Genomic DNA, 25342 nt, shown 5'->3' on the forward strand with positions numbered 1-25342 from the left:
TACCAGAAATTACTCCTTTCAAGCTTTCAGTCTGATAAGACACTTTCAAGAGTACCATACTGAAACCCAGAAGAAGAGGTCTGGCCTAGAGCCTTTTATATAAGCTGGGAACTGACGCTACCACGAGCTTTGGAGGAGAGCACCAAGGAGCACATGCTTCCCGACCCATTCAGCCACTAAACCCACAGACCCCGGGGAACCGCTCCACACTCCACGCCTGGTCCTGACCTCCCAGGAAGGGGCAGAGAAACCCCACAATGGGTTCTCCTACACCACTGAAGCGCTCACTTTTAACAGTTATTTGCCACTTATCACAACTGCCCTTGACTTAAACCCTAAAATCCACTTTTTAGGAATTCGATGCAAAGGTTGAGACAACAACCATCCACACCAGCTCATTACTATGTACACAGGAACCAACTTCACCAAAAAGAGCTATTACAAACCAGACCTTCCTCAGAGACCTCCTTTCCTTCAAAAACCTTCACTGCAGGTTCCTGCATGCCATGACATGCCCCAGCTTTGGTTTACAGCTGCACCAAGTCCTAGGTCTCAAGCTGGCAAAGCAACCAGTTCAACCCTGTCTGCTCTGGACCCTCTGGCCCCATTCAGCAGCAAAGCAGAAGTTGTTTCTCCTAAACCTATCCCAATCAGTCACTCTTCCCAGCGCCCACAGCCCGCACTGCGGGAGAGGAAGGAGATGTTAGCTACACAGACTGATACAGCCAGGTTTGCTGTTCTACACCTCTGAAGCTAACAGAGCTGCTGGAAAGAGTCACACGAGCTAAGGACGCAACCAGTGCATTCTTGTATTAAGCACAACTCCAGATTTCTCCAGAGAGGCATTTTCCAGCTGTCTCATCTTTATCCCTCTACACAACCAAGCTCCCGGCTAAGTGTTTCTAAGAAGTGCATTATGAGATTTTACCTGATGGCCAAAAAGGCACACTTTCCTACACCAAGCAAAATAAGTTCCATGGTTAACACTTTCATAGAAGCAAAATTTGAGACTCCTGCAGCACTCTCTGCCACACCTTTACTACCTGTACAGCTCTGTTTCCAAAGGAGGCTGCAGGATTAGGCGCTCAGTCTTGGCAAGGCACCTGTGAGAAGGCTACAGCACTACAGAGGCAGCGAGCACTGCTTTTCACTCAGTTTGGTGCGTCCTGCTATCCAGTGGGAAAGAGATGTCAAATCACAAGAAAATAAACTTCAGTTCAGCACAAAGCTGCATACAAGCTAAACTATCTTCTTCCTTGGGATCTTAATAAAGTCAAAACCTAGTGCCATTTTCCTTAACAAACAGCCTCCAAAATAGAGGAGTAGCCTCTGTCAACTGAATAGCATACTTAAGTGCCCAAATTTGCTCTTCCACAAGAAAATAACAGCTAAAGCCTAAACAAGATAGATGTATAAATGTCACTAATCTAGTTAATTATCTTTTCTCACATCAGCAAACACTCCAGCTTCAGTAGAATAATCCCCAAGTGCCTCAAGTTAATCACAAGATAGCAGAAGTTTGCATTGCTCAAATTGCTCCTACCAGCTGCTTTTTTTTTTTATTAGGAAACATTTAAACAACTTCCCTTTTACCCACAACCCCTCATCCCAAAGCGTATCATAAGAGACGACACTACCAAACACAGCCTGTTATACCAAACTACTGACTACGGCAGGACAAAGCATGGTAGTAAGTCTCATCTAGCTTGCTTTAATTTTACAAACTAATTCCCTCCATTAGCTGCTGAAACAGTTGGCAGGCAGCTTTCCACAAGCAGAGAGCACTAACTGCACCAGGCTGGATCTGAAGAGGAATTTACAGCCCCCATCAAACTGCAAACTGAACAGGACATCGCACCCACAAGCCCCCTCCTTTAAAAACCAGCAAGGGATTATTAATTAACAGGAACAGCAGGTTAAACCTCTGAGAGGCAGCACCTCACCAAAAGCACAGGGTTTCCTAGTACAATGCAGGGACACTGCTCCTGAACCACTAAATCCCAGAAGAGGCTTCAGCCAGCAGTGCACTGCCACCAAAATCTAGCTCGGCCCCATCCTATTTATTTTGCTGGAGCAAGAACAGCCCAGACTCCAGGTGAAAGCACTTCTCCAGGTTCACTCCGAGGGCTGCAGCCTCCTGCACACTGACTGTTCTGCTGCCTCCTGACCACCTCCCCAGAGCGCTGGGTTACAGCCCACTGGAGTGGCACTGCATCCCAGCAGCTGATTCAGTTTGCCATCACACTGACGAGAGAAATCTCTGCAAAACAGAGCAATGAGAACAGCGTGCCCCTCCAGCAGTCCCCACACAGCACTCAATTGCAGAGTCTCCCAGAAGACTGGGAATGGTGAACTTTACACTCCTCCTTCCCAAAAATACCCAACAAAACCAAACCCAAACCAAAACCCATGCCACCAAAAGAACAACAAGCAAATAAAAAAGTCCTGGCAAGCACAGCATTTGCTTTTCATAAGCCTTGGCCCGTCTGCACTGCTATTACCCCTTGCTGAGGGTCCCAACACAGGTGGAAATAAAGCCCTGACTGCCTAGCCCAGCACAACATAAACTGGTGGCAAACGAGAAAAAAACCAAGACATTTCTGCTGCCACTATATCGCTCTAAGAACATGCTTCTACTCTTCACCATGTTTTCCCCCTTCCTATCTTCACATCAAAGACACTAAAGAAACGCAACAAAACAAAACCAAAACCCAGACCACTTTCCCCACCAGAAAACAATGACAGAAAACTATTAAACTCAACTGTTGAAATGCAGCAACACTTCTCACCCAAAACCTGCACTTTCCCTGCAAACAACCTCTCTTAGAAACAGCTAAACTCAAAATGCCAAGGCGTGACTTACTGCTGAGGAGAAGACACCAGCTTCTGAGAAGAGTAAGACCTCAGCTTGATATGGAGCACACACAGCCCCTCCTCTGTAGCTTCAACCTTAAAGGCAAATGCCACCTGCTTCCCCTGATAAAGGGTCAGAGCCCATGCAGGGTGCAGCTCAGGCACTGATGGGGCACATGTGTGAGTCCAGCAACCTCCTTCCAAAAATAAGAGAGACTGTCACAACCAAGAGATAGCATGGTTTTTTCATCCAAAACAGGCTTAGAGCTTCAACACTCTGAACTGCTCCTGGGTTAATAGTAGAGTTTATGGGGAAACAATAAATGAATAAGGTATCTCAGTGAAGCTTCTGTGTTGGGTTTCAAGAGATCTCAGCACCTCCAGTTCTCCTTAGCCTCTCTCAGAAGCTGGAGTTCTAGGGTGGTTTGTGTTTATCCCCCATGGTGTGCAAACTCTTGGAAGTTATCAGTGTATTTTACAGATGCTGAACTTCAAGACTTGATATTGGAGTAAAGCCACAGTGTAAAACCTCGTTAGAAGAAATCTTTCACAGTAGGGATGGAGCATAATGATTTAGAGCTCTTTTTCTGCTCATTGCCAAAGTTACAGGATTTTGCTTTCTGTTTCTCCCCACCAAATGTCTATCAATGGGGTACAGTTTTCTATCACTTGTCCTCAGTCAGTGGACAAGCAGGTGGGGCCAGAGAAGTCTGTCTTTGTAAGCGACAGATTTTGCTGGTTTTTCATGAGATATATTCCTCTGAAGGACCTGCTAGCAGAGTACTTAGGAAACTTTGATGCAAAGAAAAGAACATCTACTGTCATGAGGAAAGCATTTCCACATTATACAAATGAACCCCAAAAAATTATTAATAATGTCTAAATAATGATATCTAATATGGCTCATTTTATTCATAGCTCTCAAAGTGCTCTACAAAGGAAGACAGTATAATTACTCCCATTTTACCTGTGGGAAAACTAAGGCACCAGGAGGTCATAGGATTACTCATCGTTACTCGGCAAGCCAGTTGTGCAGCCAGTAGTACAACCTTGGTCACCTGAGTTCCAGCCTGCTGCTGCTCAAAAAGGAACGAGTGATTTGGGGTGTCTAGATAGAGAAATTCAAAAAGGCCCTAATTTCTTCAGGTAGAGTAGGCACTGCACATTCTAGAGCAAGAAACTCACAAACTTCATTTATCTTCAGGCATCAAAATGCTGATGCCCAGGAATAAAAATCAAGGCTGCAAAAATGCTGTGACTGGCTTTAAGCCACATCCTGAGTTCAGAGTGGAAGTAAAATTCAAATCCTGATGCCCAGAGTAAAAACTGATCTTTCTTCCTGAATGCTTACAGCAGTTAACCCCTTAACAGCCCTTAATTAATGCACAGATTAATATATTAGCCCTCAACCATCACAGGGCGTGGGCCAGATAGAGAAGTAAGTTACAGAGTAGAGAAGTCGGCAGCTTCAGCTCCAGCAATCCCCATCCATGTGCTGCTCCCTGCCTTCTCCGGTTACACCTTGAAGTGCATCAAAAGCAAGGGTAAACAAACAATTTAAAGTTCATGAGCATTACACTTAATTGCCTGAATCTTGGTGTTAGTTGTATTTTTAGATCTGGAGTGGGGAGGGGGCTCCTTTTCGGACCACACCGTTTAAACTTGAGGAACTTGGCAGCCCTCATCCTGCTGGAATTCCCCCCGCTCTGCATTTTAACACTGCAGTGATTTGTAGACATCGCTACCTAATGAAGCTCACAGCTGTGCAAGAGGAGAAGGAAGCAGGGTCTGGCAGCACGGGACAAGCGTGTGCCTGGCAGGCAGTGTCATCTGGAATTCCCCGAAGCGTGGATCACACTTGTGCCCCACGGCCACATCGGCAACCCTCAGCTGGCAAAGCACGCCCTGGAAGCACCCGTTAGAGACCTTCGCTAACCAAACAGGTTCACTGCTGTAAATTCTGCTGAAATCATGCTGAAAAACATGCGGACATCAGTATGGGTTATGGGGAGAGAAGGGCTGAGAGAAAAGCGGTCCAGTGGCACAGAGATGCACGTTAGAAAACGAAAGAAGCTAACTGCCCAAAGGGTGAACCCTGATCTCAGAAGCAGCCACCAACCAAGGAGATATGGGGAACACAAAAAGGAACTGGGAGTGACAGTGGCAAAGGGCTCTGTGACACTGCCGGTGTCCTACAGCGAGTCCTAGCGAGGACTATTAACTTCTTCCTATTCTCTAGGCAAATGACACTTGTATTGTGCATGCCATGTTTCAATTGTGAGATATATGATATTTAGAGGAATTAAAGCAATTCTGTCGCAGAGAAAGGCTGATTGCATGGCTTATAAAAACTGTGTTCTGCTAGAGCCTATTGTAACAGTGCATCCCGATCTCCCTGTGATTTAAATTTCTCTTTTGGAAGCTATGTGTGTGAACAGAATGGAAAAGGGTAGGAAGATGGGACGGTTTGGCTTTGTGGTTGCTCTTTATTTGAGCCTCCAGCGTGCAGACAAGACTGACAGACCTATATCAAAAAAGTGAAACTAGCTGCAAAGAATGATCCTCCTAATTCACTATGCCGAAAAACACAAAGGGGATTTTTTTTCCATTCATAATCTTCCTTCAGTTAGAGTCATCCTGAGTAAGACTATGACCGCAGTGGATGCAACGTTTGCAGCTTTGCGGCGGCCCCTCAAAGCCCGTTACATCACCGCAGCCCTGGGTCCCACACCAGCACCCTGCTCCAGCAGAGCTCCTCTGGGAGAGAAAGGCTCCCTCTGTGTTCCCAGTGCCACTGTGCCAAGGGGTTCCCAGCTTGGACGCTGCATGGCCTGCTCCCTGCAAACCTCTGGGAATGGCTTCTGGAAGCAGAACGGGTTCAGAACGCTGTCAGCAACCCTCGCATCTCCTATCTACATCTCATCACATCTGCTATCTACATGTCATTGTTATCAGCTTGACAACAGGGACCACTTCTACATAATAGAGGCATTTCTTTGTCCTCAGGGCTTCAGGCAGCTGATCGTTCCACCAGCCCTAGAGGAACTGTCCCCTAATTGTTGGAGCAAAATCACCCCTATTCTTTTTTTTCCTCCAAGGATTCCTTCAGCATCTCGTGAACTTTCTGAGACCTCTCTTATCTCCCACACAACCTTGGACACCCCCTGTTCCACCCTCCCCTTCTCACTCATCCTTGGAAACTACCTCCTTGCCCAGCCGCAGACATCCCCTCCCCTTCTGCTCAGCCCTGACACCCACTCCCTTTCTGAGCAGGGGCTGAGAGAGATGGAGCTCCAGTCGAGGTGAAAGCACAGCCATAGCAATTCCTCTCCCTACGCACTGCAACTTGTGCTTTCTAGTCTAGAGTACCGAGCCCCCATAACCTCCAGAAGGCCACTCAGGAGCCTGAGCAACCCACGTTGGGAAGCCCAGAGTTAGAGCGCAAGCCTGGATACCCAGCTCAACCCCTGGTCCCTGGGTGACCTGTCCATCCTTGCCCGTCCATTCCTGAGGTATATAAGTGCCACCAAATTTGTAAAGCACACAGAGACCTGTTGACCATCAGTACATTGCCAGGGTAATTCTGAGACTGGCCAAATTTAAGTAATAAAAGAAAATTTAAATTCCATCCATTTTAAAAAAGCATTAAAACAAAAAACAATTAAAAAGCAGTTGCAATTGTGTTATTTTGTCACTCATTTTTCCAGTCAATCCCTTCCCCAAACCTATTTGCAGTGATGGTTAAAAGCAGTGCCCATCCGGAGAGGGAGGAGTCAGAGCTGCAGAGCAGAGGTGAGAGCTTTTACTGCAGTTAAGTGAGAAAGTCTTCTCAAAAGCAACACTGGCAGAAAATCCAGGCCCAGCCCTCAAAATTCTGAGGTATTTTTAAGCCAAGTCCAAAAATAAGTATTGTAAGATAAACTTTACAGGAAAACTGTTCAGAAGCCACAAAACATTTTCAAGTCCATTAAAAAAAAAAAATAAATCTCTTTGGTCTGAACCATAGATATCATTTGCTGAGTTTTAAGTACTCAGCTAAGAACATGCATTTGGGTCTACCTATAAAAATTTAGAGTAACACAAGGCTTTTTGCAGCCAGCCAGCCCACCCTAATAGTTTTATAGCAGGACAAACACAGAGTGACATCTCGTCTCTTTAGTGCAGGAAATGACGAGCACAGATATCTGCTGAGAGGTCTTCTGCTGGGTTGGTGCTGCCTCCAGCCCGGCTGCCACACGCCAACATCTGCTGCAGCTACAATTAGAGACAACAGAGACCAACCATCTTTTGTGCCCCCGGGGGCACTGCCTAGCCCAAAATCACCCCACGACCCACGCATCCACCATCAGTAATGATTTGCAGCAGCTGCCTGGGGACACATCCACAAGCGGCCAGGGAATAAGGAGATGGAGAGATCTCTGCTGTTGCATTCTGCTGTACATTATGGGGAGACCCCTCATCTTTTCTGGAGGAGGAGGGAGGAAAAGGCAGGTGTTAAATTCTCAGCCTAAAACAGCTAACCGTGTCCTTTCCAGTTATCTAGATCTCTTCAGCATCAGGAAACATTAAAAGAAAAGAGAAACCACCCCAGAAATGAGAGCAGGTGTGGTCATTTTCAAGAGAAGACAGTCATGACAAAATACAGCTATTGCAGGCCTTAATCACTACTGTTCTGTAGTGATTTTAGGTACATAAAGAAAATTGAAAAATTCTGAAGAGGTGATGGCCAGAAATCACACCTTCCTGGGGCCTGCTTAATCAAATTCCCCTTTTGAGCACTGTTCATCAGTATTTTTCCTGTGAGCACAGCATTTACCCAGTAACATCATCTACAGCAGTTCATTGCTGTCTATTTTTTACAAGGAGCTTGCTTTCAGTATTTCCCACAGGAAATGGGGCTCTTTTAACTATTGCCTGCTGAAATTTTGCAGTGTTGAGTGCAATCAGCATCTTTCAATTTTCACTAGTTTACCTCCATCACACCAAGAGAGAGACCACAACACAGAATAAGAAATTACTTTATTTATTACAGATGGTAAAATAATTCAGCCAAGCACATCAGAGCTTCAAGAAAGGCAGTTGAGGTGTCAGGATAGACATTAGATACTATAAAGCTCCGAAAGAGGCCAGAGCTAGGGGAAAAAAAAAACAAAACAAACAAAACAAAAGCAAACCCACCAGAAAAGTTCCACTTGCAGCCAGAGTATAGCAGCAAGGAAAGACCTCAGCTACATCCATGCTGCTGGTCTGGCCTGGGTTCAAGGTTTGGTTTGTGTATCCCTTCTCTACATGCAATCATGTTTTTCAGACGTGGCCCTGGCCTGAGCTCTGGGCTGTCTGGAGACGAAATAACCGTGAGCACTCTTGAGCTCAGCCTCTCATTTTACGTAGTGTGGACAACTTAGGCATGGTCCAGGCTGAGCTTCCTACAGTCCAGTCCACCATCAAATCTCCTGAGCTCATCTCTTCCTAGGGACTGTGCACCATCAGAGCAAGTGTCAACCGCAGGCAGCACATCGCCCAGTAAACCTGAGAGAAACCCCCCAGATCAAGGGTTCGCCACAAGCAAAGCCAGTCCCCCAAGCCAGGGACACGCACTGAGCTGGGTAGCTGCCAGAGAAATCTCTTTTGGTTTTTGATTGGCTTGCTTGTTAATGTAATAAAAATCAGATTATGTGGTGCAAAAAGCAACTGTTATAGTCTAGGGAGCAATGCCAGAGCAGTATTTCTCCCAAAGAGTAACAGAGTTAAACCGGGGTGGGGTGGGGGGAAACAACCAAAAAAACCACCACCAACAAAAAAAACCCAAACCCACCCCACATTAGTTTGTGCCTCTTTTAAAAGACACAGTCAGAACCCAATGACATCTCATATGCAATGCTCATGCCTGCAGAGATGAAATCAGGCTCAGTGCTTCTCCCAGGGAGTGCAGGGATGAGGCATCACCTGAGGAACTCTCAGACTGCTTATTTACATGCTCCAGAGCATGCTGTACAGAAAGCACCCAGCTGAGCAGATAACAGGTCATTGCAAGCACAGTACTCTCCATTTAGTGGCAGACAGACATGGAAGTACAGTCTATGGGAGCTGATGGGGTGGCTCTACTGTCAGATACGGTGCATTTACATGGAATCCTTTCAAGGCAGCTCCACAGGAGCTGTGAACACTTGGTGCAGCACACAGCTGCTCCTGACCACAAGATGCGTGTGCCTCATTCAGCCTTTGGCTGCAAGACTTGGTGGAGAAAGAAGAGACTTTTGCAGCATGTGAGCAGGGACTTTGGAAAACCAGGTAAGCACAGCTCAAATCTCCAGCTGTCTGACTGCCATCCATGTCCCTGGGATGAAGATGCTGGGTGTAGATCTGTAGATCAGGACAGAGCAAAGGTACTCAGGGGGCTGTGCTCTCAGATCTGGTTTTGGCAACAGGCTAAATTGAGCGCCTGTCCTTACTCTCCTACACCAAATGCCATTTCCAGGGTGTTTTCAGCCAGCAGAAGAGAGACTAAGGGGCTTCTCCCTCTCTCCTCTCTGGCAAGGAAGTTTCAATCCCCTCCAAACCTTTCCCAAGCACTGATGCCATGCAAAACCCTCCAGAGACAAACAAAATGAGAGACAAGGGATCCAGCTCCCTCCCACCTCTGCTATAACTGCATCCACTGACCAGAGTGTGCTTTTCTGGACCAAACCAAGGGCAATACCCAGGCTCCACGGCACGGTGGAGGCGCACACAGCGTGGGCTTTTCTGGCTGTGCTCGCAGCTCCCATTGCTCACACTGGGGTCGCAGCCCTGCAGCACGCGCTGAGCTCTGTTTAAAGCCTGGCACAGGTTTCCTACAAGCAGCCTTTCCGCTGCTTGTGCTGTATCACTATCAGTACTGTTAAGGACATGTTCCCCAGGACACTAATACGCTTTGCCAAGAACAGAGTTTCTTTCAAATTTACTGAGATTTGAGCCTTTTTGATGTGTGATGGGGTTGGATCCTCTTTCTGCCCTGCATGCACAGCAGCAGGAGCCCAGTTGCTGCTGTCCCAGGTCATAGAGGACAGGCATTCCCCAAATTTGGCCACTGTGAGGAGGCGGCAGGGAGAGACTAGTGAGCGGACATCCCACAAATGGCCCCCCATCCAGAGGAAGCAAGGCAAGAGAAATCACAGAGCCCATACTGATTTTCAGCCCTGGGATACTGTGCATGGCAGGGCATTTGGTCGTATAAATATAGTCAGAGAGGAAAGGGACAGCTTCCCCAGACAGAGAACATGAAATACATGATTCTTTTTTTGGGATAGGAAGGTCTCAGGCTGTCTACTGCAAAAGACTTGTGACATTTTGAATTGAGCCAGGTAAGACTCTTGGCTCCCTAAGGCACCTACTCTTACGAAAGCTGCTCCAGGTTTCAGTTACACAAATTCTTCTCTCTATGAACTGCTCAGGGGACTTACAAAGTCCCTCTCTCAAACTCTCTCTCGAAGGTTGAATTTTACAAAAATATAACATAAATCATCACCATAATACAGAAAGTCCCCAGAACTCTTTAGAAGCAGGAAACTAAACAGCAGCATCCTGTGTTTCAGTAAATAATTAAAATGCAAAACAGAAACGCCAGCAAAGCAGATGTTAGGTGCAGATTCCCGTAATATCACTTTGATTGAAGCTCCCACTTGTTAGCCCCTAGCCAACCTGCTAAATCTGATGCATTTTGGATGATAAACAATAACTTCCTTGCCACCAGTGATACCCCCATGGGAAAATTAAGTCTTCTGCTAAATATCATACTGGTTGCATTTTTCAGCATGTAGCAACTATGTGTCAGGCCAGCTATTGCTAAGCCCAAGGGCAGAGAATCCTTCTCTCAAAAGTAAGAGGGCTTGCAAAAACCTTTCTCTGTGTCACAAAATAGCTGCAAGACAGGGCAGATGAAGGACAAAGAATTAAGAGTAGATTATAGTCCTGGAAGACAAGAACACATGAACTGTTTATCAGAAACACTGCTGGTGTGTAAGGGAACGCTACCTGGAGTGCTTGCAGGATTTTTGCTTTTGCAACTACGCCTGGTGCTAAGAAATTACAGGGTTGGCTCCCTATAATTTTATCAGTACATTGCCACACCTAATGTGATTTATGATTTTTTTTCTTGCGATTATCTTCAAGCAGTGGAGTGCTATGAATACATCAGTCTCCTGTTTCATCAAAAACAGGAATAATGTTTCCAGCCTGCATATTTTAAGAGAAAAATTCACAAATACGAACAATGAAACTTGGAAGACAGTGCAGAGGAATTTTGTTGTTCAAGACTTTTAATCCTGTGATATTTGACCACCTAATGCCCATGTTAACTCTCAGAGCCCACTGAACTACAATTTCACAGCAGTCACAGCCACCTCATGGACCTCATTGACAGCAAGCACATTTACAGCAATCCCACCATTTTGCCCCACCAGCTCTGGCTCCTGTATCTGAGTTTAGAGGCAGACACTGCTGGCAATACGCAGCTGAGCAGCTGCTGCTTGCAGTTCCCAGCTCACCAGCACACATGCACTTTTTCAGCATGCATTGACTTAGATGCATATCAACATTACTAAACTAGACAGACATTGAACTTCCCAGGGCATGGTTTTGTAGCAGACTTATTTTTATGTTGCAAAGACCCTACTGAACCCCTGATCACTTACTGCAGGGTTTCCCCCTTCTTGCTCCCGGAGGTGGCTGTTCTCTTTATAGCTCCATGCGCTAACCGAATTCCCCTTGCTTACGTGCATCAGTATTTATCACATCAGGCCACCTGTGGCATTCAAACACCTGATTGGAGATGACTCAGCAGCAAAATCCTGTGCAGAGATGGTCTGCTAGTAGTAAGTGATTACAAACAGGCACTAAAAACTCCCAGGTAAGCCCTAGGAATAGATACAGATGTTTTGACGAAGCTATCTAAGCAGATGGAGGGATATTATCTACTAACAGCAGACGTAGTCAAACAGACCTCAGAAATCTATTACAGTGAAAGATTTTCCTTCTGATTACTTAAGTTATGATCATGGGCTACAAAATTTTAAATTAAATGGAAATAAAAATTTGAATGTCAATGTAACTGTTGGCTCCCACCACAATGCCAAAGTTCCCATGAAGATTGTCACATAACTGTGTAACTGGCTTAAAGTCAGGCACCAAATTAATCACCAATTTTCCTTGATTTTTTTCTCAACTAAGATCCTCCTTTCACCCCCATGCTCTGTGACACCTATGGACATTTTTCATTAGGATTCAAATACTCCTTTGGCCACTTGTTGGAATGTCAAAGGGTTTTATTTTTCCCAAAATTGAAGCTGAGCCCTTCTGCTCTGTATCAGGCCAGAAATCCTTGTGTTTGTTGAGAGAAGCCATTGCAAGTTAGCTTGTAGCAGAAGGTACTGTGCCAATCAGCATGGGATTATACTTATAACATGTACCACGAACACCCTAAACATCTCTGAACAGATGAGCTATTGAGAATTTGCTTCTTTAATTTCTTCAGTGTTTTTGGAAATTGAAGTTGAGCAAGGTCCTATGAATTTGGTTTTCTCTCCTCATAGTAAAAAGGACCACATGAAAGAATTCACATATTCTCCTTCCAGTCCTTTGAGACCTAGGAAAAACAGAAAATGGTCGATTTCATTCCAATTTAATAATTTAAGCAGCACTAAAAGGACTTCAAAGCAGATAAATAACTTGTTATGGCACTCTGAGGGGCCTATACCGTTTTGAAGAGGAAAAGAGAAACGTGCTGTCTTTGGCAGTGACTGTGAAGGGGTTGTGACATCCTCAGCGCAATGACATCTCCCTGACACAAAGCAAAGAGGTCCAGGGGGGACAAAACAGAGGAGGGCAGTGAGGATGAGCAGACTGCAGGGGCTCTGCCAGGAGGAAAGAACTGAAGAAGGTTTAACGTGCTGCTCTTGAGCAGTGTTTTGCAAAGATCCTATCTTCTAATCTGATCTTCTGATGAGACTGCACTATAAGAACAGGAGAGCAAACAAATAACAAATCTCAAAGACAAGATAGATACGCTCCCTTCCTCACCACCAGAAGCGCATGTCCTTAGCGAGGTGTTGGGGGGCAGCTGAGAGGTCCCGTGCTGGCAGCATGTCCTCCCTGTGGACCTTCTCTGCAAAGCCCAAGTGGCTGCCCTGCGATAACTACATCTTGGCACACTGCATGCTGTCCCCTTACATACGTCTGGGTCCAACCGCGGACCCTCTCCCATAAGATTCCTACCAAGGGTGACAGCACAGTCATGAAAGTGACCACAACCTCACAGGAGAGCTAACGGAGGCTAATAAAGAAAATCACCTCCCCAGGTGCCCTCCAGCTTTCCCTGCCTGTGTGGAGCCTATTCTGCTCCTCCAGAAGTCACCGGCTGCTCTCAGCACACCGCAAGCTGCTCAGAACAATTTCTGGCCCCTCTCTGAGTCTTTGGAAAGTACCTGCCATATCACTGGCTGTTTCTGCAAATAGATCTGTACCAAGTTGTGTGGCTTTCCTTACTCAGCTTCAGGTCTTTCTGCCCACATGGCAAACTTGGCCAGAAAGTTTTGAGAAAGCATCTCAACGGTGAAGGTAGATGAGATTTGTCCACCCTCTCATAGCAGGAGTTCAGTTATTCTTCAGCAAAGCACAGCATGAGGAAAGAGAAAAAGCACACAGTTGTCCAAATGCAAGGATTCTGCAGAGCCTGCGCATGGGATGAAACACTCCTGCACGAAATTACCCTATGACAGGTTAAGCCAAGCTCTATCAGAATGTCACCCAGCTAACACTCGAGTGAAAGGAGAGCTGCTTACACCAGCATTGATCCACGACCATGAAGGGGCACAGCGCACTGCAGGAGGGGTAGCCAGCACTTTTTGCCTGAATGTGCCCCCTCCCAACTCAAAGGGAGGAAATCTGCTGTTTAATTACTGCCTATTAGCAATGATGGGCACAGGGTACAGTGAGTTTTTCACCTTTGTGATGCATTGCAGGCATTAACATTGGCGAGACTCCTATCTGATAATTGCAGTCCATTTACCAGCCCTGCTTGATATACGTGTGGGAACCAGTGAAGAAAGGTGAAGCGACACGTGCAATGCTCCAGACGCAAGATCCCTTTGAACCCAGGAGTTCTGGCTGGCTGGAACTAGACCCTCCTCACCAAAAATCCATCCAGATACAGCACCCAGTACATGACTGTCGTAGTTCAGCCCTGATCAGGACCAGACTACGCAGTCTGTCTCTCGCTCCCCCCACCCTCCGAGAGAATAGGAGGAGATGATATAAGAAAAAACAGCTCAAGGTTTGAGATAAGGACGGGGAGAAATCCTTAAAGTTACCGTCACGGGCAAAAACAGACTCGACTTGGGGAAAACTATTCATTTATTTCTAAAATTAGCAGGAGAATGAGACAGGGAACAAGATAACCTCCCCCCCACCCCTCCCTCTTCCCAGGCTTAACATTATCTCTACTACCTTCCCCTCCCGAGCGGCACGGGGGGGAAAAGGGAATGGGGGTCGCGGTCAGTTCATCACGTGTTGTTTTACGCCGCTGTATCATCGTCAGGGGAAGAACTCCTCGCATTCCTCCTCTGCTCCAGCGTGGGGTCCCTCCCACGGGCCACAGTCCTTCGTGAAACTGCTCCGGCGTGGGTCATCTCTTCCACGGGGTGCAGTCCCTCTAGAACAGCTGTCCCAGCGGGCCCTCCATGGGCCACAGCCTCCTTCAGGCCTCCACCTGCTCTGGCGTGGGGTCCTCCACGGGCTGCAGGTGGATCTCTGCCCCTCCGTGGACCTCCATGGGCTGCAGGGGGACAACCCGCTCCACCATGGTCTTCACCACGAGTTGCAGAGGAATCTTGGCCAGGAGCCGCGTTACTCCTCCCCCTCCTTCTTCACTGACCTTGGCGTCTGGAGCCGTTCCTCACAACAGGCTGGCAGACGCCTCTCAGGATCCTTTTTACATCTTATTCACTTCTCATCTCCTCTCCACTTCTTGCAGCCGGGCCGGGCCGAGTTGGGCCCAGTCAGCTGCCCGGCGGGAGGCCAGAGGGTGAGGCCTGCAAGGCCCATGAGGCTCGCGCCTCCCCCTCTCTGCCCCCCGCTCAGCTGCTTCACATCTTCTCCTCCTCTTTTTCCTGTTTTCCCCTACTTAAATACGTTATTGCAGAGGCGTTATCACGGGACATTCTGCTACCAATTGGCTCGGCCTTGGCCAGCAGCAGGTCCGCCCTAGGCCCGGCCGAGTCCACTGAACAAAGGGGAGCGACTTCTAGCAGTTTCCTACAGAAGCTACCACCTTAGGCCCCCCCTCACTAACAAAACCAGAACAATGACCCTGCCATGGCCCATGCCCTCCACTCCCTTCTATGCCCCAACTAATTTCTGACAGTTTCCCGCATCCTCTTCTAAAAATAGATTTTTATCTACATAACTTGGTTGTTTGTGTTTGGGTTTTTTTTTTTCCCCCCTTTCCCCTGTTATTAATGAGATATGGGAGGCTGAGCCGTATCACCTTATGCTGAGAATACAAAGCTAGAAATGAAAGAGGAAAGAGTAGCTTGTGTGAGAGGCCTTTCATTCAAAAGGGAGGAGTGAGCCTTCAATACATCAGCGACGTGAAATCCCGAGGCCACCAATTAGCCTGGGTGTGGGGAGAGGGGCAAGCAGAGCAGGCAGGACCATAGTCCAGTGCACCAGCAGGTGCATCCCCAACAGCCCTCAAAGAAGAGAGCTGGGTAAAAAGCAGCCTAACGACCATTATTTCCAAGAGCACAAGTAATTTATCTGTAAACATCACTCCCCCAACAAGGCATTAGCTGAAAAAAAAAAAAAGCAGCTTTGGAGAGACAGACTAATTACATAGCTCTCAACAGCTGGACTTTGATCATAATTACAGTGCCTTCTTCATCTTACATTAGTGGCTTTCAACTGCAGCTAGGTGGGCACTTCTTCGAAGGTGGAAATCCCATCTGTTTCAGATAGTTAGCTCATTTCATGACTCAGAGCTAGCCAGGGTTTTCAGCAGCACAGGAAGAGCTCCCACAGTACAATCCAAACAAGGAGTTCATGGGGGTCAGCAACTTAATGCTTTAACACAGGTTCTTCTTGCCTTACAGCAGCACCCTCCCAGGCCCAGGCGCCAGAGCAGAGCCTGCTTTATCACCGATTTCAAGCATTTCATGCAAATCCCTTCATAAGGGAAGCAGAATTAGAAAAACCTTGAGGTTTTTATTCAACTCTGCTATTGCTGAATTTTAGCATCTCTTAGCTAAACATTGCACTGTTTAGAAGAAGAAAGATGAGCCCACTCAGGATATACTGTACCTTTCCAAGCTCACTTCAGACATTCACTCACTACGTTTACATCCCTCACTTCTGCATAGGGATGGATGTCCCCATCAGTGCCTGGTGCCCCTTCTCTCAGCTGGGCTGCAGCTCCAGCACTGAACACCAGTGCCCACAGCAAGAAGCGAGGCTTGTTGAGGAGAAGGCTGCTATCCTGTGTCCCAGCTGAGGTGTCTGCACTTTTGTGTGATGCAGGGGGTGCTTTGCTTTGATACCCACATTTACAGATATATAAACACCCTAAATGAGAGAGCTGGGCTGTTGAGACAGAAGCTGGAGTGGCCTAAACAATAACACACAGCACTGGAAGCCTGGACACCCAGCTATTTTTCCTCATCTGTGGCACTGAATTACTGCGTCGTTTGGGTAGAGCATAGCAGCAGCGCATAGTTTCACTGCTGTGAAATGACAGGCAGTAAGTATAAAAGCATTATAAAGGCACTTTAGTTAATGCTCCTGAGCACGAACTGCGTTCACCTCTTGACAGAGGAAATGTTTCAGCTGGCTCCCACGCTGTCTGCCTGCTGGACACCCCCAAAGTGAAGAGATTAATAGATGAAGCAATGGCAGAGGGTAAATCTAGGCCACAAATCTTAGAGCTAACTGGGATTCATAATTGTTTCCCCCTCCACACTGATCTACAGGCAAATCTGTGACACCCCCAACCCATTTTAACAGGGTTTCAAACAGTTTTCACTATTGTTATTTTGCCAGCGTGCCTCAGCTCAACATTATCAGTTTGTCATTTAGATTATTACTAGATATAATTTTAAAGTTGCAAAGAAGCACACTGTTATTAGCTAAATAAAGCACTTTGACCACATCAAAGCAAAAGTGTCTCAAACTGTGTAAAATAAATGCAATTATGAAACTATTCCATTTTGTTAAATCAGTCAGACGAACATCACCCAGCACATCATGAATATCCAACAAGTGGAGCTTAAAGCTGAATACCACCTATGTCTTCAGGCTGAGAAAAGCATTTCTGGAACCACCTTTCAGCCGATTTTGGTCTGTGGCAGATCACAGCCACTAATAACTGGACAAATGCCACTCTCAGCTCATGTAAAGAGACGTGCATAACAGCTGAGACACATTATTACTCTAGGCTACATCTTGATCAGGTTTTATGACTGAGGGCTGTCACAAACTCTATCTGTCCCAAGCTGTCCTGAGGCTTCCCACACCGCAGTGGTCACTTAAAAACTCATCACGCTGCTAAGGCACGTGGCAAGGAGCAGCATTTCTAGTGAAAGGCCTGACTTGCTAGAGGATGCAGATTTGAAGGGCAGAAAGGACCATTTTAAGAGTTCTACAGACTACAGCAAATGGATTTTTTTTTTCTTTCCTTCCTGCTCCAGCTGAGTTTTTTTGCTTGAGCCACAGCATCAATTTTATGAACCTGTTCTTTGATATGGGATGGGATGTGACTGGCAGGAGTTCACAGGGGCTGAGAAGCTGTTCCAGAGCTCAGGTAGAACTTTCTGGTGCATCTTTATGCTTTCCTGTTTTGTTGTTTTTTATTTTTTTTTGTTGGTTGGTTGTTTTAGTTTTATGGTTTTTAATTTTCTATTTGAGAATTTGCCTGGCTGTGGCTTCCAGGCCCTGGTACTTCCTCATCTGCTGAAGACCCCACTGCTGCCAGCCTGAATCCACCTTTGTGGGTGGGCACTGCTCTCATATTGCTCTTCTCCAGGATGCACGCACATCTCTGCTGGAGTCAGCAGTGCTGGGCGGGTTTGCAGGAGATCTGAACGTGGCTGTGTGTGCCCGGCCAGCCCTGTGGCTCGTGTTGTGGAAGGTCTCGCCGGGGAAACCAATACCCCCGGCTTCGTTCCACATTCCTCTGCCACGGCAGCGCGGCCAAGGACCGTGTGCTATTTCCCAGCTCCCCTCCTCTCCCTTCCCCTCCGCTGGCCCCAAACGTGTCCCCTCCTCACTGCCAGGTCTCCACACTCCTCCCCAGGGCTGTCGCACAATGGTGGCACCGAGTACCCAGTGGATTAAGTGGGGGAAAAACACCCCACAAACATTACAATAAATCATAATAGCAGAAAAAAAAAAAAGTGATCACAAAGCTGCCTGTATTGCTATGGGCTGAGTGACAGTGGCCAAGCCCTTTCTTCAACAGACAGCTATGCAACCCAAGCAGCCTTCCCCAGCACCCTGTGGAGGATGCAGAGTTAATAATTAACCCTTCTGGGGATCAAATGCCTTGGTGAGACACCAGCCAGGGCTTTTTCAAAACACAGCCAGAAATCAGCCTTGAAGTAGCTCGGCAAGTGACTGCGCTCACAGGATTTCACCTCTCCGAACTTTACGACTGGAAAAATACCATCTACATGTCATTTACATGCTTAAATATAGTATCTTCTATTGGGAGAAACAAACAAACCGACAATGTGATACTGTGACACCTCATGCGGACATGCTCTTTTATCTGCTGGAAAGTTAGAAAACTCAGTGTAACAACAAAGCTAAAATAAGAGTGGTTGTCAGGCTCTGGGTTGGCTGTTAGACAGAACGAAAAAATATTCTTAGAGAAGTGCTCTCTCTTAGAGGGAAACTTTTTCTTTTCCAAATCTTTGAAATGATTTATTTATCCTTTAAATTTGAAAATATCAAAGCTTATTAGTTAAGCTCATATTCTTTCCAGGAGATTTTTCATTTAAAGGAACAAATAAAGACACTGTAGAAAGCTAAAGCAATTCCTGCACTACACAAAGCACAGAGTAACCTTCTGCTCCAAAACACAGGGAAAAGATAGTATTCAGCTTTCTTCTTATTTATCATATATTTTTTTTTCCTCTAATGCCAAAGAGGAAAAGGGATATATCTTAAACGGATGCCTATAATTAAACAGTAACCTGTTTGAAAGCCAAAAATAATAATAAGCTCCACTGAGCATGAAGAGAGCGGCACATTTTTTCCGCGTGCAGCCCAGCTGCCACCGGACGATAGCAGAAAAGTTAACAATTACACAAGACACGCAGATCAAACCTGCGATAGGAGAGAGTTACGTCACGTGCAGAGACTCACCGCTGGATGCAGGGATCGGGGTAGTACTGCAAGGTGGTGAAAGGTGCCGGTTCAAAATTCATTTCCTTTGAGCCCCTCTTTGGGTAAAAACCAAACAAAACAAATAGATAGATATAAAGCCAGCAGGCGAAAAGCAATAAGGTCAAGTGGTACACGAGGTACAACTTTAGAGATTTATTTTACACTTGCGAATGGGTGGGATCTCCCAGGGACTTGGCCAATGAGATTCATCAAGTGACCCAAGCATCACCACCAGTCCCTCCTCACCAGCTGGGCATCTTCTGCACGGATATTTTCCCCTCCTCTCGACATCCTTAATAAACTTCGGTGTACGTCGGCCACACTTGTTGTTGGGAGCTCATCTGGGGCATCTCTGAACTTCTGATCTCTCCTGTCATTGGTTGCCTTCCAGCCTGACTTCACAGTTTAATTTTGGCAGCTCTTGCAATTTTGCGAACTGCTGTGGCCACTGGTCATCCTCATCTCCAGATGGTCGGAGTTTCCTCTGCTGGGTGCACTGCCCATGCCGAATTTCGTTGTAGTTTAAAAGCCTTCCTTGTCAACTTTGTGGCTAATACCTGCGTAAAAGTTGCCTGGGGAAATTTTCAGTCTCTCGCGCCATGGTTCAAACAGTCTGTTGTGGTCACAGTTTCAAAAGCTGAACGACAAAATATGGGGAAATTCCTCAATTAAAATTAACTCTGAACTTTTGCTCCTCTACCTCCCCTTCCTGCCTTCCTCCCCCCAATAAAACTATCAGATGCAATTGTTAATGTTTCCCTCTATATCTTTTGACCTTTTTTCAAAAAGAATTAAGATGATATAGGAATCTTTCATTGTTTTAGTGTTCTGTAATTAACATAGATGTTTTCCACATGAAAAGCAACCATAGTTTCAAATATATTGAAAAGTAAGAAAAAAGAAAATAGGAGGTTTTTTTTTTTTTTTAGACCACTAAAGACTAAAGAAACAAAGTGAAGTCCATCAAAACAAACTACCAAAGATGAAAAGCAGATTTAATTTTCCTGAAGGAAAATAAAAGCCAGGAAGGAAGGCTTTCATTCTCCCTCTCCTTTTTTTTTTTTTTTTTTTTTTAATTTCACACAGAAAATTATTCAAGGAAAGCAACCTGTTTTGTTCCCCTATTTTCCCCCTCCATGGTTCATCCAAATAGTACAAGCTGTAAATCTATCCTGGTTTTGTGGTTTTGGAGAATGAATGAAATATGAATCAGGAGCTAAATTAAAATGGATTCCAGCAGGAAAAAATAGCGTCCATGTATCTATGCACCACTAGGATTGCATCTTCAAGCAGATGTATACATTTGTGTATGTGAAGAGAGGGAAAAAGTCTGCCCTATAGCTCACCTACAGTGCATCTTTTGTGCTGATGTCAGCACAAATGCCAGCTCCCAAGCGAAAGGCAGGAGCCCTCCAAGATTGCAGCGATTGCCTCTTATTTTTCCCCTCTGTGTTCTCCTTGTGGGAAATTTTGGTTCGAAGAATGTCATGTGGAAACATTTTCTTTGCTGCCTGTGCCAGGGTGGCAGGGCAGCTATTTCAGACTTGACATTCTCCACCCACACTCAGCCTGATAGTTCCTAACATCTGTGAATTGTGAATCCTGTAGACTCGCAGGGCTGATCCCTGGCCAAGTCCAAGCAGCTTTCGTTACGATAAGTGACATTTGCCAAGGAAAAGAGGCTGGAAAGGAAGGATGTATTTATAAACTGAAGTTAAGGGCTCCCTGGCTGCAGGACACTGCTTTCCCTGCCTGGCCTGGGAGGGAGCAGTGATATGAAATACCTTTTCTTCCCCTTGGGCTGAGCCCTGGAGTAAATACCAAACATCATAGCCTGCATCAGTGGGGAAGAAATGTGGAAATGTCCAAACCAAGCTCTGGGGCTTGATGTACACACAATGCAGCCCAGAGAGCACGGCTGCAGAGCAGCTGCGTCCCCTTCTGCTGCTGAGGTCGGGACTGTGATTACCCCTGTGCAGCCGCCTCTCCCGGAGCAGCAAACACCTCCAGGGAATGGAGGAGGAGGGCCAAGGGCCAGCACAGGCTTGTGGTCCACACCGATAGCCTGGCTCTGGTCTAGGCTTTGAACATCCACCCTTAACCAAGGACATGCGGCAGGCAAGTCCTCTCCCTCCAAAATCTATTAAAGCAAGAGCTTAGTTTCATGCTCTCTTGCTCCGGGACTCAGTATCAGTCTTCACCCATGGGTGTGGGTATGGAGAACCAGCCTGGCTGTGAAGTGCAGGCAAGCACCAGGCTGGGCTGTGGGTACACTGCTGAGACCTTGTGTGCTTACTCCTAGAGACAGACCAGAAGCTTGTTGGATTGCTTCTACCATGTCCGTGGTGGGACTAGCTGTTACCTCTGCAGGCCTGGCTTCACACAAGAGCGGCCATGCGTCGTGTCCTCTCCCAACAGCAAGGAAGGGTTTGTCTTTCCTGCTGGATTTCAGTTTAAAAGGCATAAATCTCATGCAAAAGAAATGCTGTGTAAAAACAGCTGTTCTCATGAAATCCTGCCCTACCTACTTCTCCAAGGGAGCTGGAGAAGAGTCTTTCCCAGCACGGCCTGGGTGCCAGGGACGACACATCAGGAGCAGAAGAAGGCTGGACAATTCCCACCTGGAGACTCAGACCCACTCTTCTAGTTTTGGCCAGTCTCCAGATAAAATTGTGTGGCCAGATCACGCATCCCAAGGGTTTTGTGAAGTACAACAAGCAGCTCCTGGAACTGATGCTGCTGGGCTGCCTCTCCCTCCAAGGATGACCCTGATCCCTGGTTTTACACTACCTTAACTCTGCACAGTGGGGTACCCTCTGGTACCTTGGACACATTCAATACAAGTGTGCTACAACCCAAACTACTGAGCCTGTGATTCCTGCTTCTAGTGCTGAACACGTCTAGCAACACTGCAGTCAAGAAGAGGCAGCTAGTCTCCAGCTTGCAATTCACACCAAAAGAATAACTTCTCCTGAAAAACCATAATTAATTTTAAAAAGCACCACCACGTAATTGTAATGAGTAGGAGTAGCTTGGAGTAGGGCTCTTGTCTCACTCACAAGGCACTGATGGGAGGACGTGTCTACCAAGGGCATTTCCATAAAAACTTCAAAAGGGGCCACCAACTGCCCAAGGTCCTTACCAGCCCTCCTGCCTGGGGCTGGGCAAATGCAAAGGGCTCACAGTTTGGCTCATCTTTGCAGTGCACACAGCACCTGGCTGGTTTTCCCAGAGAGCTGGACATTTTCAGCCTCTCAGAGAGATCTGGACATGTTTTGAAGTAGCTCGGAAGGTCCATCTTCTGCTTTTCGCAGCTGGAAAACAGAGCCGTGGAAACCCACTGGTGACAGTTTAAAAAAAAACACCTGCAAATGCAGGCGAGTCTCCCAGTTTCTCTCCTCTAACCCCCGCTTCCTTCCCCCTTCCCTGCTCACAGCCAGCATTTAGCTGTGGGTTGATTCACCCTGAATTTCGGCAGAGATATCTACCACTGCAGTTAGACTGCGTCAAACTCCTCTCAGCTGCAAGGCGCTCCTTTGCATAGCGCAGTCCGCAGTGGAAACACAAGCTACAGGGTGTGTATTGCCAGTACCCCATACATAGCTGGGAGGCTCTCAGGGCTCAGTGGTATTTGGCCAACCCCATTTGCACTGCCTTAAAGTAAATCTGCTGAGAGATGGAGCCCGAGACACTTGAGAGCTGAAGTTTTCATAGTGGGTCTGAGAGGGTACATGAGGACTAGCAAACTTCATCACAGCAGCCTAGGACCACAGGCAATGGGGAGGTTCTTGCAGTAGGAGATCTTAAAGGTTGTCAACTCAAGAGGAAAAGAGGCTTGTGACAGCCTCAGTTTTCACTACCCTTCCTAGGAGGTTTCCGTGCCGGTAGCGAGGGTAATGCTAATCTAACAGCAGCAGGCACGTGCCCTGCAGATGCCGCGCGGAAGCCGGGGTGTCAGGGATCTGTCTGGCTAGCGGATTTACAGCCGAGCCTCTAGTGCTTGCGGTAAGCAGACGGCACGGGGATATGCGGAGGAAGCATGTGTGTAGGTGGGCAAGAATGCAGGGCATCGCTCCGCCGCTGCTGCTTTCACGTCTGGGAGAGAAAAACAGCCAGCGAAACAGCTGTGGACTACTCTCCCATTACCCCTCCGTGCACCCTCTCTACGGCTTCAATTCAAGCTGTCATTGAAACGACCACGAGATTATGTTTTAGCAGAGGCAAATATTTATATCCTCAGGAGGAGACTGCTGGGGATTTACAGTGGTCTCATCACCACCCAAACCCAGTGCCAGCACGCCTGTGTGTGAGCCCCAGTCCTGAATGGGAGGGATGGTTCCCCGACATCTTTGCAGCTCCAGTCCTGATCTGTGGGTCTGAGGACCACTGAACGGCTTGGAGCTAAGAAAGATGGTGAAGGTGAGATGGCAGCTTTGCTCTGAGCCGCTTTGCAACTGCTGGCTTCAGGATTTGCCTGCAATCAGCCCCACCCTTTACACCAGGGCATGAAACCTTTCATTCGCAGCTTGGGGTTTCCAGGGGAGTGGTTGTGGTCGTTTTGGGTTTTTTTAAGTTAAAATGAATGTCTTTTAAGAGCAAGAAGTCTGTGGGATATTTGGGGATTTTTTTTTTTAGAAAAAGTTGAAGAGAGGGAAAAAATTCCCTCCCACCAGCAATAAAATGCCTTTAGCTTGGCTATCCAAAGGAATAGAAATACACAGTATCAGTGTCCCTTTTGAGCACATTTTCCAATTCCAACTAAATATTACAGAGGTCTCAAAGATGTTAAGGTTTTAGGAGAAGCAAGCAGAGGAAAGACAACTTTTCAGTAACTCCAGTGAAGGGAAAGAGACAACAGGAGTATGACCTTCACAGACTTTGGAGAATCTATCCAAATGCCACCATGGTAGGAAAAGCTTCCATAACAATTCATGTTTTGCCTGTGGCCAACAAGGATCTCTGATCCCACTGGTCCAGAAATGTCAGATTTCTAGCTTTTGGCTCATACGAGCCTTCTGTCCTCCCCCTACCATACACTGAAAGACAAGCGACAGGGAAAACAGCAAACTTAAAAAATAAAATACTGCAATTCTACACACAATCTTCTCCATTCCCCCAACACCTTTTGTCCCCATTGCAAACATTAACCAGTAAAACATCAAGAAAACACTGCCAGAAAAAAAAAAAAAAAAAAAGTACTTGTACCCCAGCCCCTCCATGCTGGCACTGCCCTGCAAAGGGAGCGCAGAGCTGCTGGTGGGGACATGAGGGGCTGAGCCCAGGCAGCAGCTCTGGGACAGCACTGTGCGAATGCAGTCCAGGGCATGCTTGGTCACCCGTGGCCAAGTCTGGGCCCAGGACTGTGGACAACTCAGTGAGCAAGCAGTCCAGCGCAACCCTAGGCACATCCAAAAGGAAGCTGACAAAGGTGTCTTAATGTACCACTCCCCACATCCTCCTCCTCCAGTTAAATCTGAACATATCGGTGCTAACAACTGTGGACTTTAAAATACACACCAGCTTCAAGTCTGCTGTCTGCATGTGATACCAGGCATCTGGAGCTCTGCACTACCCCCGTGTTGGCCATTAACTGTTACATAGAGCTAGAAGAAACAGAGGAGATGTCACTGTTCCAGCCCTGCTCAACAGAACAGCATGAAGTACTTTCAGAGGTGTTTGGTTGTCTTTAGAGTCTCTTTCGTCACATTCTTGGTGTCAGGGCATCATCCAGTCACAGTAAAGGACAGTGTAGTTTGGTCTTTTCCTTTGAAGGGATAACAAATATTTTCATGAGGTACATGTCACTTCTTGAACATTTGTCCCCAGGATCTTGTCTCAGCAGGGACTCAGATGGCAGAGAGTGTAAGACTGACTACCTCACAGTGGAAAAGCTGAAGTCTTCCATGTTCTCCCCCTCACCATCACCTACTTTGTAGTCTTTGTCTGTCAGGACATGCCATAGTCCTCTGCTTGAGCACCCTGAAACTATCAATACTTCCAAGTCACCCAGAATAGCTACAACAGGAGCTTCCTTTTCTACTCCAACACCACAGCTTCTAGCAAAGCACTTTTTATG

General features: G+C 46.7%; 1 protein-coding gene across 1 annotated transcript in view; it reads right to left on the reverse strand.

Annotated features, from left to right (window-relative positions):
• Positions 1-19316, reverse strand: part of TP63 (tumor protein p63) — a 104640-nt gene extending 85324 nt beyond the window's left edge. Inside the window, exon 1 of the mRNA XM_086754316.1 lies at positions 19246-19316. Coding sequence (XP_086610442.1) covers positions 19246-19307 — 62 coding nt within the window. The 5' untranslated portion in view covers positions 19308-19316. The remainder of the gene's footprint in view (positions 1-19245) is intronic.
• Between the last annotated feature and the right edge of the window lie 6026 nt (positions 19317-25342).

Source organism: Chlamydotis macqueenii, chromosome 9 (assembly GCF_036417535.1).
Source record: "Chlamydotis macqueenii isolate bChlMac1 chromosome 9, bChlMac1.mat, whole genome shotgun sequence".
Classification (NCBI taxonomy): domain Eukaryota; kingdom Metazoa; phylum Chordata; class Aves; order Otidiformes; family Otididae; genus Chlamydotis; species Chlamydotis macqueenii.